Here is a 19,534-nt window from a genome sequence, read left to right as displayed (position 1 = left end):
CGTTCTCACCAAAATCATCTGCATGGATAAATTACACTACAAACCAGAGGAAGAAATATGTAAATTTGATTTGGAGGTGATCTGTCACATTAGATATTCTCTGGATTCACTGAGAGTATATCACATTTGATATCTATGGATGCAGGTTTGAGCTGAAACAATTGAGTTTTACATTTTTTTTTTAATCTAATAAAAGGTCCAAATATCAGTATCACTTGATACTGGCCCAGTTGACTGATATATCAGTATACATGGACAAAAAATGACATTAACTGAACTCAGTGGCCAATAATGTTGATTATATCATTTTTTTTGCCGGTTACATTTTTTTAAGTGTGATAAAGAACCTTAAGACACATCACAGCTATTTTTTTATAAAAAATATTTCTTTTTTCCTTGGGGGGGAAAACAAACAAAAAGGAAAAAACAAAACAAAGTAAAAAGACTAAATTAAATATCAGTACTGGCATTGGATAGCAGCCAGATTTTTATATCCCAGAATTTCACAATCTGTGCATCCCTGGTTGATACTGACGTTTTTGCGTTTGTTTAGTTTTTGGAGTTTTTTGTGGTTGTTTTGGTCTTCTTGTTGTGTATCTTCCATTTTGTTCCAGTCATTATGAAATACGACTGTTTTAAAGTCCTTCATCACAGCATAGTGAAATTCTATCATGCACATTTATGATCTCGACCCCAGACTGCAAACTGATGAGATACAATGCACAACCAGTGATAGCTGCCAGTTTTTTTGGCAGTCAGGAAAGTGATCATTGGCTGATAATGATGTACAGCCAATAAAGGTCCACCCCTAAAAAAGAAAAAAGATTACTGCTGCCAACGCAGCATGTTCTCAATTTATTTGCCATCCAATAACATTCTCGAATTAAAGGCCATCAAAGTAGAATCAAAATTTTACACTATTTTACAGTATGCCAGATAGCATTATAGGGAGAACTGCAATTTTCAGAGCTGAAGAACACATTTAATCCATGATAATAAAAAAAACCTGCAGCTACATCAACAGATACATTAAATATGTTAAAAATTTTATAAACACACAGAACAATTTGATGATTTTCAATGGAGTTTTTCATAGACGTCTATACGACTGGAAGGTTTTTTTGCTACTACAGGAGTCCAGGAGAGGCTTTTAGGCATTTCCACTTTTAAGACCCAGAAGCTACGTTTAAACAGTCCTGTCCACCCAAAACATGCACAACAGTGATAACACTGTGTCATCACAGTCAAACTGCAACAAAGTGGCAAAAAGCCAAACTGTCAGAAACAGAATATTTTAGAAAAAAGACACACACGTCAGTAAAGAAGCAGTTCCCAGTACTAGAATGATACCACGGTGATCCCTGATTGTTATCATTATGACTGTTGTCACAGTATGTACAAATGATCACCACTTCAAAACAGAAGCTTCTTGTGGTTGCTTTCATTAATTCAATCAGTCAGTTCCATGCTCCTTACATGGTGCAGTTTCACTAAGGGTCATTAATAGACTAATAGCTCACTTTTACACACAAAACACCCACTAAGATGCTCACACTGTAAAAGATGCATGTTATTGGTATAGCATCTCAACAAAAAAGCATTAAATTTCTTGGGAAGATAGGGAAGAGCCACTCTCAGAAACATACTAGGTAGACATGAAATCATAACTTTGCTCTGTATAAGCAGGTATATCATCCTGCTTTACAGTAGCAGAGTGAGTGACACACAAGAAATTAGATCCAAAGAGTGTGGTCCTGTGGTAGCCATTGATTTCTTTACAGCACATTTTTCCTAAATGTTATGGAGCTGCTTTGGTTGTGGTCATGTTACTGTTTACTCCTTGGATCATTACTTTATTATTATTTGTGTTTTAACTGGACTATGATGAAAAACTGCTGTTTCAGACTGAATGAGCTATTCTCAGATATGCCAGGAGATGTTATATGTTTCTTGGTAAAAAGTCTGTCAATCTGTGCTTTTAGGGAAGAGAAAGAGCTGGCACAAATACAGCAAGAAAATAAGCTGTGCACATGTCAGCCTATTATTAGCAAGTCCTGGCTGTTTTGGATGGGTAAATACAGAGCTATTGTCCTGACTTCATTCAGTTGCCCTTTGAATGACTAAAATTTACCATGCAAGAATAGAACGGTGATTTTTACACAGATCAACATAATAAACATGATACCTTTTTATGTATAATTAGACTTCTTATATACTATGCATTTATCTAAACTATACCTATTTCTCCAACCACTGAGAATCACTAATAATCTAATATATGGCAATGCCCTTATTTTTACAGATGATTTCTATTCAATAATAGAGTCAGTTTGACATTTTCTCCTCTGTGTGCTGCCATTTATTTAGAACAGCCTCGATGTAAAATGCACTCACAAGCTCTAAATAAATGCTGATTGTAAGCCCAGTGTAACACGGGAAGCACCACTGACTAAGCAAAGATACAGTACTTTAACCAAGGATTAAAGCTTTAGATTCCCGTGACTAATTACACCTTGCAGAAATGTGATTAGTGAGAGCAATCAGAGTAAGCAGAGCACAGACACGTACACAGACCTATATGAGCAAGTATAGGCACACGATCAGCTGCATACAACATAAACAACAAGACGCTGCTAGACGCAGAGGCAGTCTGGCAGTGAGCGTTAATGACTGTATGGGCAGATGGACATGCAATGGAAACCATCATATGGCTGCATCACAAAGAGGATTAGCGTTTGATCCAGCTAGTGATCTAAAATGACCCAGCAGATGCAGCAAGAAACACAACTCTTAGGAAAAGCTTGCAGTCTCTTGGCTCTAAACTTTAAACCTTCCTATTATTCTCATCAGACTGTTTGCTACATAAGTGATAAAATGATATTTCAATATTACCATGGAGACTAAGTAAAGCCTCGTATTAAGGTTTAAGGAAGCTAACAGCTTCTGTGAATTCACTAAAAAGAGGTCTTTTCACAAGGTGATGTGAGGGAAATTTAAGAGCATCCATTTTCTTCTTTTTGGAGATGTTGCCACTGGACACCAAAGTCTGATCCACTGAGCATCACTCACTACTAACAGATAATAAATAACAATTATGATACAACACTAACAATTATACAAGACGACTTTTATTTCATTTATTTAGAGGTTTATATATTTTGGGCAAAATATCCAGAAGAACGTTCCTCTTTCCATATATCTATGCGATTTCCTAAAGCTTATATTATTCATCAGTCACGACAAATATAGCCTATCTTTAAAATTTTAATATTTTCCTACAAGATTTATTTTCTTTGCAAGCGAGCGACGAGAAAAAAATCGCATAAAAATTGAATAAAAGCATCCGTTTAAACTTTGATTCGGGTGCATTGTAACTTGGCTACCTATGCCTGGTGTCCTCATTGCCCCGGACAAACTACGCATTTCTAACGGTGAGTGCAGAGGTGACAGCCGTGCCAAAGAGGACGGAGATCAGGGAGTGCTCAGCTGGGATTGCACCGAAGTCGCCAAACGGCAACCCTAAAGACCCAAGCGGGTATAACCCGAACGTACTAAAGCAAAGACCAAAGCTCAACAATAGAGGGGACACCCGAAAACCTGCGGATGAGCGCTCGGAAATGTGGAAGGACAGATGATGCGAGGACGGATGAATCCACTCATAGTGCAGAAATTTTCAAAAGTAGAACCATCCCTGCGTAATGCATCCCACAAGATAAGTGAAGCGTAACCTTTCGCTGCTTATTGGCACGGAAAAAAGGAAAAACGTCCTGGTTGTACGTACCTCACTCACTGTCTCCATCCCACTCAGACTTGTGGTCCTGATGATATGATACCGCGTTGCTCCAGCATCCTAAAAAGCACCGTTGTTCGACTGAGGAGGGGGGTGAAACATGACGGCGGTGGTGCAACTGGACTGACGTACCGCTCTATGAGAAGCCGACGACCAATCGGAGCGTAATCCAATACAAGCCTCACCAATCCGCTCTAAGGAAGAGAGTGAGGGCTGCTCAGAGATACTACTGTAGTAGCAAGGTAGATTGACGCTGTGGGAGAATTCATCGTCAACTCCTGCAAACTGTTTCAAACCAGACAACACGTTCATCCCGCAGATAAAACAGCTGAGTGAATGAAGTGAGTACTGAGGTATTTTGTGTTTCAGTTTATGTCTTTCTAAAGATACACGTAAGGTTTGCGTGGGGTTTTTTTGTTTGTTTTGGTTTTTTATTGCCACGATGTTTAGATAAAGCAGGGGGCAAACACAGGTAACATTATAACAACAAATACAAGATTAGTGAGATCACCCTCAAGCACAATAACACAACAGGTAACCCTGGAAAAAAGTTCATTATCAGTCCAAAAGACTAACTTATTGGCAATGACAACAATATGCGAGCAATATGTTACCTCGCCAGGTCCGCGGCCCCGAACCGTAGTAAGGAGACCTCTGGCTGTTACTTCGGGTTGCGTGACTGGCTGTAACAAATAGGTCTAGTACTGTAGTTATTATGACATTATTCTATAAGGTAACTAAGAAGATTCTATTAACCTCCTAATAACTTTACTTACTGCCAATTGTTTCTTGGTAGTAAGTATAGAAGTTGTACTTATTACCAAGTACAAGAAGAACTGGATTCCTATTTTGCTTTAAATGCATACATCTTACTAGGTGGTGACTTGAATAACCATTTTCCCTTAACAACAGATAAATTCTTAATACACAAAAACTACACTTTAAGTGTTCCAAATTAAATTTTACCATCTTCCCTATTCAATTGTGTTTTTCTTTTTTCTTTCTTTCTTTTTTTAAGTATTTGACTACTACTAGACTGTCAAGAAGCACTTTGTAATGACTAAAAAGGTGCCAGTATATTTCTAAAATCCGTGCCAATAAACAACTCGTTAATGGTGAAAATGTGTACCTAGATATAAAGTGCACCATATGCAATAATGCTGAAACACTGGATGGATATTTTAATTTTTTCTTAATATACATTTTATATCCTGAGATGCTTTCTTTTCTTTATTAAATAAAATAAAATTTGCTGTCTGGCAGTTTAATAGGAACCAAAGTGGACTGTGGCCTAAGCTCTATGGATAAAAGTCTTCATCCAATAACTCTTTGAATTCAGGTGTTTTCACTCTCATTACCACAGGCATATAAAATCAAGCACCAAGCCCTGCAGTCTGCCTTAGTCTCCCTTTACCAATATTTGTGAAAGAATAGGTCATTCAAAAGAGCTCACTAATTTCCACTCTGGTACTGTAATATAATGCCATTGTAGAAGCAAGTCAATTTGTTAAATCACTCACATCCCAGATATTCCATAATCAAATGAAAGTGCTATTATTGCAAAGTGGAAGCGTTTAGCAATCACAGCAACTCACCCATGATGTGGCAGACCACTTCACCAACGCTCTGCAAATTCAATAACTGCAGAGTTCCACATTTCCTCTGACATTAACATTAGCACAGAAACTGTGTGCTGGGAGCTTCATGGCATGAGTTTCCATGGCTGAGCAGCTCCTGTAGGCATAATGTGTAGATGATCCAGTATTTTTGTCTACATCGTGTATACCGAGGAGCAACGAGGAACTAAGGAACCACATTTGGGTTTGTTTAAAATTCACAATATTGTAAAACACTTTCTTTTCAATTGATGCTACATCTCACTGCATGTGTTAAAACTGCCTCTCATTTGCCTTTTTTTTTTCCAATCTTAAGTATCCAGTTATCCCTACATTATAGTGGTAGTCTGGTCCACTCCAGACACACCTGTGCTTTGAGCTCCAAAATCCCCTCCTTGTAAGCATAGCTAAAAAGGAGATTATACTGACAGTGTAAAAGGAGTCTAGTAGCCTTCCTCTGTATACAGTAGATGTTTTAGATACATACACCTGAGAAACACAAACTGTTGCCTCTTTGTGTTTGATATGGATGAACTCTGGACATGTAGAATTTCACATATAGCACATTGATTCAAGAAGTGTGTTAGAATGTGAAAGAGACAAATGCAAAGATGAAATTCAACATTTTATTGCTCTTAGATCAGCAATATAGTAAGTGAACCAGCATGACATCATTTTCTTGTATAAAGCAAGATAGAATCATCTAATCTAAAAAATAATATTAACTTGTTGCAAAATATTTGCTTTCCAAAATAGGATACAAATGTCCAAAACAAAAATGACAATAACCAATTTGCTTGTTTATATTATATACTTGCAATATCATAAATAAATTAATTCTGACATACTTTAGTAGTCTGCACACCAGGTGCTAAGAAAAGAAAAATGCAAAAAATATGATAGGTTGAAAGGTTAATGGTATAAAATCCGAGTCCAAAGAGGGTGATCGTTTCAGAGAGCTCAAGTGCGCTTAGTATAAAAAATGGCGAGACCTGTACAACAATCCAATTCATTTTGAAACAAGATGAATTGACTGTGGAAAACAAACAAGCACAAACAAATTCTGAGCCAAATTATATTTGAAAAAACTAAACAAAAGTTCGAGAGCAGTGAGAGTTATAAAGTTTAAACATCCAATAATAATGACTAATTAAGCACATAAGTTAATTTAAAATCACAGTTTTGGTGTTATTTTAATGCAGATATTAAATTTGTCATGTTTTTATCATAATTCAATCAACCATAATTCTTTTTAACTTACTGAAACTAGGCTGTTATCGCGATTGATACTGGTTATTGATGTGGTTCGGTATATCAGTCAGATTATTAGGAAAACAAAAAACGTGAAAAAACTGCAAAGAATGAAAAATGACACACGGGAAAAGCACAACAGATAAAGGCACATAACATCATCCGCTTTTCACACTTTGTCTGCATCTATCTCTCGAGCACTTACTATTACAACCTGCCTTTCCACACCATTTACATTTATATTATACACATTTTCCTACTTATCAAGTTCCCTTTTAAATCACTTAGCTGCATAACCTTCAACCAAACCCTTCCTTAATTATACCTATGGGACAGTTCTTTCCTCTTACTGCACCATTCAGACTTTTGTGCCTCTTCTTTGGTTTTATTTGGGCGACTTTATTTCAAAGAACACTCCGGGGAACAGTCTTTCTGTGTTGCTGTTTGGGTGACTTTGGGGAGCTTTCTGGAGGGGGCCACTGTGGTTTAGTTAGCTGAATGTCTTCCTCTATTTTAAAGGCTTTCTTTGGGGGATTGGCCTGTGGGGGCCAAACTACAGATATTTTGTTGCAGTGTGGTTTGCTTTCACTAAATGTTTTTGTCATTTCATTTTCAACACTGTGTGCTTTCTCTACTGAACTCATGCTGCTCACAGAATATCTCCATTCAAGTTTCTGATTTGAGGGGATAGGTCCACCACTTCCTGCGGGGGGTCTCTGCCCGAGTCCATCATCATAGTTCCCTTTGGACTTCAGGAGTTGTTTGTAATGGGGTAGGCAATACAAATGTCCATGGAGAGAGACGTAATTTCCTAGGCTACACACGACAAATGAAAAATCCTGTGTTAAGAGATGCACTACATCAATTATTTAACAATTATTTTAATGTCATTTTAGAGCCACGAGTCTTACTTTATTGATTTTTCCTTTATAGGATGACTGGAAAACTATATACTATACGTACTGTATGTTGTAGACATTGTGGCAACCATTATATTGTCATTAAAACACTAATGCATTTACCAATACTGCAGTGCTCAAAAAGCCCCTATAAACATTTATTTGAATGAATGGCACCCTTTACCTTAATTTGTTCCTGCAGTGCTCACAGCAGAAACAGGACTTATGGTACTTTTTTTTGTCCACTATGAGAGCATCCATCGGATAGGCTCTCCTCCGGCACACCGTGCACAGCTCCGACCTCGGAACTCGAACCTGTTTCAAGGAGATAAAATTCACATTGGTTATATCGTGAACAGTTTTTGGGTTGTGTCATAATGGAACATTTTTATTACAGTTAAACTAATACAAAAGCAGCACAATGGATTATCTTTGGATTCTTAAGAGTAGTCACATGTTGAATGTAGTTTTTTTTTATAGTAGTCACATGAGCAAATGGTTTAGTGCAGATTAACCCTGTATTCCCAAGTGTGTCACAGTTGATACATGTTTTTTTTTTTCTTTTAACTTAAACTCATATATGGGAACTGATCTATTTTTTTATTTTGTCAGAACATTTAATAAATGCTCCAGTTTCAAAAAATGTGACGAATTCTGGCAGTTGTTTCATGTTTCAGGCTTTACAGGGTTAACAGAGTCTGTGACTACTTTCGGGCAACATACTCTATAGTGTATTCATACAACTGGCTTACCTTTACAAAATGTAGCATGGACATATGAATTATGCTTTTCCCAATTAATTTATCACACACACACACACACTTCTGTTTTTTTTCTAAAGCTTTAGAGCAAAGCGCTCTCTTATTATGTGACCTAATGTAACCTGGTCATGTTGATGTTTGAAGTGATTAAATGTGAAGCGCACTGCATTGCAACATTTTTCAGTGCATTTATTGTACTGAATAGATTGGATGGATTTACACTGACATACATCCCCGTGTGATAATCTGTTAGAACAAAGAGCACTTAAGCTGTCCTTAAGCATAGTTAGTGAAAAGCTTTAAAAGCCTTTATTTTTTACTTCATATAATCTTTTGGTTTATGATGAAGCAGATGCAATACCAAAAACATTTGTGTCATCCTGAGCTGCGCTCTTGTTTCGCTCTTGTTAGCAGGAAACAAATAAAACAACATCATCATGCCAGCATTGCTATTTTGAGCATGTTAGCAGGCTCAGATGGGTTTTGGAAATGTGGTCTATTTGTTTGTCTACATGGGACATGAGATTTCCACTGTTGCAACAATCTGCACTACTTTTTAAACCACTTTGATGAACTATGCTGCCTCATTGCCTACTGTCACCCTGTGTTAGAAGCAATTTTGGTGCACATGCACACAAAAAAAGATCAAAATTCATGCACATGAACTCAAATCTAAAGAGTAAATTTTGGACCATTTCACAATGCAGCTTGGCTGTAAACTGCCTGCACAATCCAAACAATACAGCAGGTAGAAATGATACTTTTCCAACACAGCGGCACAAATTGATTTTTAAAGAAAAGCCATCTGTAATCCATGCCATTAGTTTCTGCTGTTTCATGCCACACATTTTTTACCAGATGAGGCAATCTTCGTCTGGTGCGACACAACTTGCGATGTTGTTTCCTCAGAAACAGTGTATCCAAGACTCTTGAAGACTGTCTCGCTCTCCGTCCATGTTTTATGGAAATTCCTTAGCAACTTCTCTGTAGCGTCTTCATCGTATGTTTCTGTTCGCCTCGCTGCAGCAGCTTTTCTTTTCACTGCATCAGCATAGGAGAAAGGAGCTTTGGGTAGGGTTGACACACTCTCAGAGTGCACAGTGACAGCTGTCCTTGTTCCGGTGACCTTGTTACCAAATTCATCAAGATGTGAGAAATGCTCTGTGATTGATTCAGTTTCAGAGAGGGCTGATGGTTTGGCTGGCACAGTTCCTACCTCATTTTTCTGCACAGGGAGGGGAGTGCTCTGCCTTGAGCCTCCCTTTGTCTCTTGAGGACTTTCTTGCTTTGAAGTGTCTGCTGTTGTTTCACTCAGGCTTGACACAAGCTCCTCCTGATCCTTTATCTCGTCTCTGAATAAAGAACTTTGCTCACCAAGTTCAAAAACATTTTTAATAGCCTGGATGTCAAAAGCTGGCGTTTCCTGTTCCAGGCCTTCTGCTTTCTCTTTGTCACAATCTTTGCTTTTGGAGTCATTGTGAAGGCGCTCCGTGAGTGGGATAAGCTCTTTTCTGATATATGGGGTTTTCTCTTCTGGTGATGCAAATTTGTTTACAAGACTCGACAAGTCAGCCCTGGGAAGCTCATCCTTTTCTTTGTTCTTATTTTCTGCTTCACACTCACTGACGTCTGGGCCCAGTCGCTCAGGAATAGCAATCGGTTCCTTGCGCACATAGATCTTATTAACTCCTGCTTTTTGAGCCTCTTCAAAAAACTCTTTCTTCTCTTTGACGGATGCAGATGATAATTCTGAAGCTTCAGCCAGATCTGGGTCATTTTGACCCAATGGCATATGGGTCTCAGACTTACTTTGTATTTCATTTGCACTTAAACCTTGAGAAATATCACCTTTATCCTCTACTGCTGTATTATTAACACAAGCCTGCAGAACTTCCTTGGATAAACTCTTTCGGGGCTTTTCCGTTGCCGTCAATATCCCTGAAGCCTCCATAACCTGGGACTCAGTTTTGATTTGTCGATGGAATGAAGCAGGCGGCTCCACAATCTCAGATTTCTTTTCTGGGATTGGACTGGGAAATAGCGGTGGTGGGGTGACGCCACGCGAGAGCTTGGCTGTTGCGTCTTTAAGTCGAGCCAAATTTTCAGCTTTGTCAAAAGTTGGAGAAGGTGTGATTCTAGTGATACGTGATGTTGGAGTGTCACACCTGCGCAGCGGCGGCGTGGGAGGTGTGGGTGGCCTGTGCAGGAGGGTGGGTGACGGCGTTACTCTCTGGGGCGAGTCAGTTCTCCGTTTGGACTCGATGGTGATGAATGTCGGTGAGGGAGAACGTGTCCTGAGTGAGGGTGAGGGAGCTCGAAGGTCGACGGATTTGGACAAACTCACTTCTTCTTTCTTTTTTTCATGTGAGGATTCTTTCTTTGTTTGGCTCTCAACTTTGGCTGAGCCGATGCTGATCTTGGATATTTTTGGTGAAGCTGCACCAGAAACCACTCTCTCAGATGCTGGCTCACTTTCACGCCTGTCCTTGGTTTCATCTTCTAGATCTATTGGCTTGGCCTCTGCTAATCTCCTTACATTGGAAACAATATCTGTACTTTTTTGAGCATCCCTTGCATCTCCAGATCCCTCCAGTTCACATTTTCTTTCCCGATTGAGCAAACTCTTTGCAGATTTTACATCGGTCTTTTCTGAAGCCTTTTGCATCTCTGTGAAGTGAGAGATTAACACTTGGACCTCCTGCTTTTGAGATTCCTCTGTTTGTGCTGTTGTGGACTTAACCGGTTCATTTTGTTCTGACTCGCCTGTCACTGTAATTGGCACATCCATACTTTCTTTTGGTGGTTCTTCCCCACTCTGCTGAGTAGCTGTCAGACCTGTCTTTTGAGATCCTTCGACATGCTTTTGAACAGTTTTTTGCTGTGTGGAATCCTGATCATCTGTGCTGTCTGTGGTAATGACTTTTCTCTTGACTTCTATGTGCTCTACTTTGTGAATCTGGGTGACTGCAGTTGTCTTTTGCATTTGCTGAGTGTTCTCAGATGTTGTTTTCTTGGTTTCTGTAACTTCTCTCTTTGAGTCGGTGAGAATATCTTTACCTTGACCTGACTGTGCAACCCCTTTAGACTTCTTTGACTTCTTTTTCTTCTTCACTGGATTTGTGTTGTTGGTTTCTGGTTGGTTGTCAGTACTTACAGTAACAGCAGGTGGAGTAACAACAACAGGGAGAGGAGGAGGAGGAGGAGAGGTAGTAACTTTCTTAATCTCCTGCTTTAACTCTGTCTTTACGTCTTTGGGTTCATCGATCACTTTCACCTCAGCAGCTTCCACTTTGAAATCTTGTGTTACACTCTGTTTCTCAGTCTCACTGGACGATTTTATCTCTGTTTGCTTTTCTTGTTTATTGTTCTTTTTCGCCTTCTGGTTTGGCTTGCCTGTTTTAACATTTGCATTAGCAGCTGCCATTTCTGTTTGCGTTAGCTGGCTGGGAACGCTTTCTTTCTTACAAGGCAAAGGATCAGTTTTGTTCTTGTTAATATAGTCCAATGATTTGGATTCCTTTACATTTTTATTTGAAGTTACGGTTTCCTTTTTGGACAGGTTATGCATTGCTTCTATGTCAGGTTTCTGGGCAGTCGTTTTCTCATCTTGTTTTTCTTCAGATTTGTTGGACAACTTTGATTTCTGACTTTTCAAGTCTTTCTTTGTATGACCAGCTGTGCTGTCTGTTTTTGCAACATCAATTACTTTTGTCTGCACTTTGTCGACCTTGACAGATTGAGCAGACTGTTTTGAGGAAACTGTTTTCTGCGTAGTTGTATGCATCTGTTGTCTAATAGCTGAAGTGGATGTGGTCTTTTGAATAGAGACAACCTTGGAAGACTCGTTAGAGGCGATTTGCTGTTGAGCAGAAGATAAAATTGTGGAATCTGTGAGGATGTTCTCACTTGCATTACTCTGTGTTGGATTTGTGGCTATGATCTGCTTAGATAGATTACATGACAGTGACTCTGAATGAACACTCACTGGCATCTTTGCATTGCTGCCCTGTGTGATTTCTGAGCTGATGCCATTTGACTGCTCTGCATCTTCAGTGGAAATCATTTGGAGAGCAGAGGTGACTGAGTCATGTATAAAAGTGGGCGATGGAGTGGTTGGTGGTGTGTTTTCCTCCCTCAGCTTCCGGTACTTTTCTTCAGCTTTTATTAACGGTGTGTTAAATTTGCTCATTTTCCCTCTCATAAAAGGAGGAGGAGATGGTGGAGGAGTAAATTTCATGGGAGCAATGTAAATTTTCTTTAATGGCTGTGGTGACTCTGGAGGTGGAGGGATCTCATATGAAATAGTTTTAGATGTAAGCGTTGTTGTTGTTTTTAATGTGTTTTGGCTCATTTCCACTTGTTTCTCAGAAGTTGTTGCCACCTCTTGTGTTTTGCTGAGTTCTACTTTAGGCTCCAGCTTTGGTACTGGATGCAAAACAGGAGCTTTCACTTTTTTGACTGTCATCTTTTTTGCCTTTGCTGGTGAGGGATGGATTGGCTGTGCTGGCATGCTCTCGAGTTCTTGTTGAGATGGAGGAGGTGGGAGGAAGTCCTGCTCAGTAGTTAGCGGTGGTGGTGGTGGTGGAGGAGGGAGGTGATCGATGTCAATATCAGCGGAAGGAGGAGGAGGACTAGGAGGAGGAGGAGGAAGGTCAGTGTCTATCACTGGTGGAGGCGGAGGTGGGAGAGGCAGATCAGCTTCTGGTGCTTTTGGTTTTAAGACGTAAACATCAGTTTTGACTTTGGTTTTACCAAGTTTTATCATGCCCTTTGGGTTAGATTTCAGGTTACGAAACTCTGTCTTTAATGTTTTGATGCCGTGATTTTGGGTAATAGTTTTGTGGTCCACAACAGTTGTTGATTGCTGAGCCGACTGCTCCATAGTGTATGATGTTTTTGTAATGGTTTCATTGGAGATGGTGTGATTTTCTTTTGGTGTTTCAACAAGATTTACAGTTTTAATCTTCTGCACGTTTCTTTGTGCATCAGTTTTAAGATTTTTAATGGGTGGGCTCTGCTTGACTCTAACTCTTCTATATGCTCCCAGCCGGACTTTTGGAGTTTCACGCTGCGCTGTTTCTAGCAATGATTTAATAGTGCCTTTTACATCCCCCTTTATCACTTCTTCTTTCTCCAGCTGGGTTTGCTCCTGAGTCTCATATAATGACTTAATTGACATCTTGACATCACCCTTTATATCACCCTCGAGGCTTGAGCTTCTTTGCACCCTCTGTGTAGGTGGGGGCTCCATGAAGAGCTGAATCGTCCCTCTGACATCACCCTGAACATCTATTTCCTGTTGACACTTTTTCATCTCACTGGATGCATCTTGTAGACTTTGCATTGCTGTCTGAATATCACCCCTCACAATTTCTTCCTTTTCAATTTCCTTCACTGCTTGCTTTGCCAGTTCCAGAGATTTCATCGTTGCCTTCACATCTCCGGCAACTAAATCCTCAACAACAGTTTCAACTCTTGATGTTGCTGATTTCTCAAGAGATCTTAGAGTCCCTTTGATATTTCCTGGTATGATATCTGGCTTCTCCACCTCCTTGTGCTTATTCTGAGCCCTTTCCAAACACCGTAGAGCTTTCGGTATGTTGCCTTTCACCACCTCCTCTTTCTCTACAATGACTGTCTGATTCACTGATTCAGATAATGAATTCAAAGCAGCTCTTAAGTCACCTTTCACAATTTCCTCCTTTTGGATCCTTTCCAATGAGGCAGTTGGCTCTGACATGAAAACTTTGACTGTGTTGTGAACATCACCCGGTATAACATCCTCAACTGTACGCTCAATTTGAGTTTGATTACAGCCAAGCATGAGTTTTGTGCCCTTGATGTCACCCCCAACAATCACCTCTTTTTTTGCTGTTTCAGGCGGAGTATCATCAGGCTCTAAATGGAGTTGTTTAAGATAGTCCACAGCCCCAGATTCAATACACGTAGAGTAAAAGCTGACATTTCCCTTTTCAGTGTCATCTACCCTTATCTTCACTGCCTGATCTGACTTGTCTGGGCTGGACAGCCTTTGAAGAGCACTCTTTATATCCCCTTTAACAATGTCCTCTTTTTCAGCAGAAACATTTTCTTGTTTATTTAGAAGCGAATATAATGTCATCTGTACATCTCCTTTTTCATCCTCCTGGATGAGTATTCCATGTTTTGCTGATCCATCCTCACTGAAAAGTTTGTTTATAGCCTCCTGGATGTCACCGCGTATTATTTCCTCCTTTTCAACAGTGCTAACTCTGTCTTGGCTAAATAATTGCTGTACTGTTGAGCTGATATTACCTTTCTCTTCTGAATCTATGACTATCTGCTGCTCCTGTCTTTCCTGTCTGTTCAGCAGGTTCATCATGATAGTCTGCAGATCTCCCCTGATTACTTCCTCTCGTTGAATCTCAGGAGCCTGCTTGTTCATTAGCTGGTATTTTGCCATCCTAACGTCACCAATTTCATCAGCTTCAATGAGAATTCCCTTCGATTTCACCATTTTCTGACTATAAAGTTCCTCAAGAGTTCCCTTGACGCTCTTGCCCAAGATTTCCGTCCTTTCCACTTTTGTCTCATTAAAGTCGTCAATTGGTGTCGTCTCAAAGAGCCAAGTTGTTGTCTTTACATCCGCTTTGGGAATCTCCTCTTGAGGGGTGTTTGTCTCCTCATCCTCATCTGCCTCTTTAATGTGGTCAAGAGGATTTTTCTCAAAGAGCCAGACTGAATGCTTAACATCTCCCTTTGCAGTCTCCTCCTTTTTAACGGTTTCAATCAAATTTTCAGAGCTCATACTTCTGATTTTGTCAATGGACTGAGTTTCAAATCTCCACTTAGCAGTTCTGACGTCACCTTTTTGAATTTCACTCACATTAACAGTTCGAACACATCCCTGTGACAAAGTGTCAGACTCAAAGCGATGTTTATTCAGTCTTACGTCGCCCCCTTGAATGTCCTCTACTGTTTTTATTAAAGGCTTCTTTTCTTCAGCAATCTTGTCAAGAGGCTGTGTCTCAAATTTCCACTTAGCAGAGACGACATCTCCTTTTTGCACATCCTGCTGTGTGACGGATTTAATTATATAAACCTCATCTGTGTCCTTGATAGCATCGAGGGGCTTTGTTTCAAACAACCATCGCGTTCCTACAACATTTCCCTCTGTCACCTCCTCACTTGTGACAGTGGTGACCTCGTGGTAGTGGCCCTCTTTGTCCTGGATGGCATAAAGGGGCTGAGTTTCAAACATCATTGTGTAATTTCTCACATTGCCCTTCTCCTCCTCATCACAGACAATTTTTTGGATTTTCTTCAGCTCTGTGTCCACGTCAGAGGAAACCTCCTGAATTTTATCTAGGGAGTAGGTCTCAAAAATAAAACGACCCTTATCCACATCTCCTCCTTGTACGTCGCTCACTGTGTGGCTGCTCATCGTCTGCGCTTGACTGTCGTGTATGGCATCAATGGATTGATTTTCAAAGAGCCATTTGCAGCTCACAACATTTCCTTTTTGTATGTCTTCGGTCTGAACTCTCTTGAGCTTTTGCATCACTTCCTCAGATGTAGAAGTGGTGATATCAGATGTTTGATTCTCAAAAATGTACTTCATCCTAGACACATCTCCAGACGCAATGTCTATCTCTGTGACACGTTTAAAAGCTCCCATCTCCTCTCCAGTGAGGTTCTCCAGTTTCTCTGTTTCAAAGAGAAAACAAGCCATTCTTACATCTTTTCCACTGATGTCCTCTTGTTTTACAGTGCGCGTGTTCAGAACTGTCTCTGTCTCATCATGGATAGCATCAAGTGCTTGCGTCTCAAAAAGCCAAGTGCAGGTTTTAACATCCCCCTTATACATTTCTTCAGATTCGTTTTCATCCTTTACCTCCGCTCTTTCATACAAGATGTCCATTGGTTTGGTCTCAAATAGCCACTTGCAGGTTTTCACATCACCTTTCACAACATCAACATGTTTACTTGACCCCACAGTTTCTTCATCTTCAATGTTGCTGAAGTACTTGATAGCGTCAAGAGGCTGTGTTTCAAACAACCACTTTGCAGTTTTAACATCACCCGACTCAATTTCCTGTTTGGATATGCCCTTGATAATTTGATATTTGTCGATGCTTTCATCGAACTGATCAATCGGTTTTGTTTCAAACATCCATTTATATGTTGTTACATCTCCTTTAACAACTTCCTCCCGACGCACTGTTTTCACCTCATGGAAGTGACCTGCGCTGTCTTGCATGGCATACAATGGAGTAGACTCAAACAATTGTGTATTGGATTTCACAGAGCCAGATGTTACTCCCTCTATTAGTATTTTTTGAGACTCATTCCTGCTGTTTAAATCTGTGCTCTCAAAGATTTGCTTGTAGCTTGACACATCCACTTTATCAATTTCTTCCAGGTCAATTGTTCGGACGACTTCTTTCTTTTCCTCTCTAATCTGCTCCAGAGGTTGGCTTTCAAATCGCCATTTCTGATGTCTAACATCACCCTTCTCCTCATTAAGTTCTACAGTCTTTTTCAGTTTTCCCACCTCTGCCAACTCCTTTAACTCTTCTGCTGGAATTGTTTCAAAATAATGTCTGGTTGATTTGACATCACCTGCAACGACATCCTCTTTAGTCAAAGGGCGTGCATTTGCATCATCTTTCAAAGTATCCATTGGCTGGGTTTCAAATACCCAACAGTTCTTGCGTACGTCTGCCCTGTAGCTTGTGCCGTCCTCCTGTGTGAGGTCATCTTCGACATTCACAGTACGAGTGACCTCTTTCTTCTCTTCTCTTATGTCCTCTAAAGGTTGACTCTCAAAGCGCCACTTTTGGTGTCTCACATCCCCTTTTATTTCTTCACTTATTGCTGCCTTTTTAAGTTTTCCAACCTCGGGGCAGTTCTTCCTGACTGCTTGAGGGCTGCTTTCAAAAAAGTGCCTTGCAGATCTAACATTGCCCCCAATAATCTCCTCGATAGACTGAGGTCTGGCATTGGAGTCATCTTTCAGAGAATCCATTGGCTGTGTTTCAAACACTAAGCAGTGTTTGCGCACATCAGCTCCCATAATCTCCGTCGTTTCCATTTGTGAGCTTTCCAACTCACTGAGAGAATTTAATGTTTTTATCTCAAACAACCACCTGCCCCAGTCTCCTTTATTGCTGTCCTCCATGGAAAGACTACACACAAGTTTCAAAGGAGCATTTTCCCTGTTTGTGATGTCCAGAGGTTGGGTATCAAAAAGCCAACGTGAAGCAATTGAGCTCTCCAATTCAGTTTCAATTTTGCGCACAGACTTAATCTCCAGCATCTGACTTGATTGTCCCATAATGATACATTTGAACTGAGTGTCAAATGTACTTGTTACAGTTTTCACATCTCCATTAATCTCCTCTAACACTGACCGCAAACACAGCAGGTGGCTCTCATCAATGGTCTCAGTGTGCCCAAGGACTCCCATGAATTTATTGTCAATCATGTAAATGGTAGCATTTCCATCCTCCTCTGTGAATACAATTTCCTTCGTCAAATCCTCCTCTTTATGCATTTTGTTTAGGGTGTCCATAGTTTGAGTTTCGAACAACCAAGCTGCAGCCCGTACATCTCCTTTATCAAATTTATTAAATTTGTTTCTGTATTCTGTGGAATTTGTGTTTTGTGAGCCCAGCTTATCCATTGGCTTGGTCTCAAACATCCATGCTGTTCGCCTCACATCTTTTCCCAGAATTATTTCCTGCTGAGTTATTTTCTTATCGTCTTCGTCGTCATCAGGAGTTTCATCTTTGATGGCATCCAGTGGCTTATTTTCAAACTTCCAACGCATTGCCTGCACGTCCCCGGGAAGGATCTCCTCCCATTCTGCATATTCTTCATCATTAATATCATCAGGACTGCCAACATCATCTTCATACATGTACTCCTGGCTCTCTACCTGGTTGTTCTCGGTTTCGTTATAATCAATGTAGTACTCTTTCTCAATATTCTTGCGAACCTCAGGGTGAATGTGCTTGTAAAGACGTTTCAGCTCATTCATACTCCTCTGCTTGATATAAGCCTCTCTGTTGAGTGGGTATTTGGATGGGTTTGCTGGTTCATGTGCATATTGGTACTTTGGAACATTTTCGCTGTCTGGTGGCATTTGTAATAAGTCTGGAGGTGGGGGTGGAAGGTAGTCAGAATCCTCAGCTGGTGGGGGTGGAAAGTCCTCATAATCCATCATTGCAGCCATTGTGTCTTGCATTTCTTCAGTATGGGATGCTTCACACACCTCACTAGCCACTATGTTGTTTTGAGTCGCACTTGAGGACCACTTTGATCGACTGATGTCACGTCCAGTCTTTACAAGGAACAAAAATGACATTAACAGGTAAATGATCCATCAAACTAGGAATTACAGATAAGTGACACATTTACTGAAAAGAAATTATCTAGGATCTTAGGTAAGTCAGCATTCTGTTATTTAATTGGGTCAAGATATATGATTGACATCATCTCCATACATTTCAATAAAACACTGTATGACCCCTCTTGAACACATGGAAGGGAACACTGCCATCCTGGAACAGACCACTCCCATCAGGATAAAAACAATTTATCATATTATAAACATGAATACTCAGAACAACTTTGTACTGACGCATTTCTTTAAAGGTAGGGTGAGCAATAAATTTTTCCAACATGAGAACCTGGGAATGGTCACATCAATAACCTGAACTCAATTCTGCTCAATATTAATTATTGATGCGGTCTGTTTCTTGTGTGGCCTCTTGGAAAATTTTTCTCCTCACCCTGCACCAAAGGGACAAGTGGACCTAAAAACATACCAGTGACTGGGTTCCCATATTGTCAGGGTTAAGGGGTAGGTCTTTCCTTTAAATTGTCATGATTTCGTGTATATATAAATTGAACTTCGGCGAGTTGTGAAACTTGCTGCTAAATTTGATCATGAAAGACAAGCATGCATAATCTTACACAGCAGACTGCCAGTTTTACTAAAATAAATGGAACTGTGTGATTTTCATCTTTTTTCTTTCCTCAAGCAAAGGAATCACTAAGAAGAGTTAATGCTATACCTAAAGATGTTAAATCAACCACCTTCTCAGTACTATTATCAATATTTTGACCACAAATATTCTATTCATTTTTTTTTAGCAACTATCTCTCCCTGTAGTGTTATAATGTAATGACAGAGTCTGTCACTCCCACACTGGATTCTGGTTGCTTCAACTT

At 40.0% G+C, this 19,534-nt stretch overlaps 2 protein-coding genes across 4 annotated transcripts in view; both read right to left on the bottom strand.

Moving 5' to 3' along the window:
• The window catches only part of b3galt1b (UDP-Gal:betaGlcNAc beta 1,3-galactosyltransferase, polypeptide 1b), a 55,429-nt gene extending 51,520 nt beyond the window's left edge, over positions 1–3,909 (bottom strand). The window contains exon 1 of one of the 2 annotated variants that reach the window (XR_005608595.1): positions 3,782–3,893. The gene's annotated coding sequence lies outside the window, so the exon portion shown is untranslated. Of the gene's footprint in view, positions 1–3,781 lie in introns of both variants that reach the window. The other variant, XM_039599760.1, reaches the window with a different exon arrangement.
• A 3,422-nt stretch (positions 3,910–7,331) lies between these two features.
• xirp2b (xin actin binding repeat containing 2b) lies at positions 7,332–18,560 on the bottom strand. 2 transcript variants are annotated; one of them, XM_039600521.1, is made up of 3 exons: positions 9,173–18,560; positions 7,741–7,871; positions 7,332–7,473 (listed from the first exon to the last, which is right to left on the bottom strand). In XM_039600521.1, exons 1-2 carry the CDS (start codon positions 18,543–18,545, stop codon positions 7,780–7,782), a joined length of 9,465 nt encoding a protein of 3,154 aa, XP_039456455.1. In that variant the 5' UTR covers positions 18,546–18,560; the 3' UTR covers positions 7,332–7,473; positions 7,741–7,779. The 2 variants fall into 2 exon arrangements, with proteins under 2 accessions (XP_039456455.1, XP_039456456.1); XM_039600522.1 differs by lacking the exons at positions 7,332–7,473; positions 7,741–7,871 and having other exon boundaries at positions 9,227–9,358; positions 9,534–18,560.
• Positions 18,561–19,534: the final 974 nt, after the last annotated feature.

This window comes from Oreochromis aureus, linkage group 16 (genome assembly GCF_013358895.1).
Source record: "Oreochromis aureus strain Israel breed Guangdong linkage group 16, ZZ_aureus, whole genome shotgun sequence".
Taxonomy (NCBI): domain Eukaryota; kingdom Metazoa; phylum Chordata; class Actinopteri; order Cichliformes; family Cichlidae; genus Oreochromis; species Oreochromis aureus.
The sequence above is the reverse complement of the archived record's forward strand: the minus strand, read 5'-3'. Positions and strand labels throughout refer to the sequence as shown.

What these genes read in the sequence shown, in the direction of transcription:
- xirp2b (XM_039600521.1), bottom strand. Translation starts at nt 18,545, where the DNA reads ATGCAAGACACAATGGCTGCAATGATGGATTATGAGGACTTTCCACCC. An exon ending in GACGAAGATTGCCTCATCTG is followed by an intron (nt 7,872 to 9,172) that starts GTAAAAAATGTG and finishes TCCTTGAAACAG; the next exon opens with GTTCGAGTTCCGAGGTCGGA.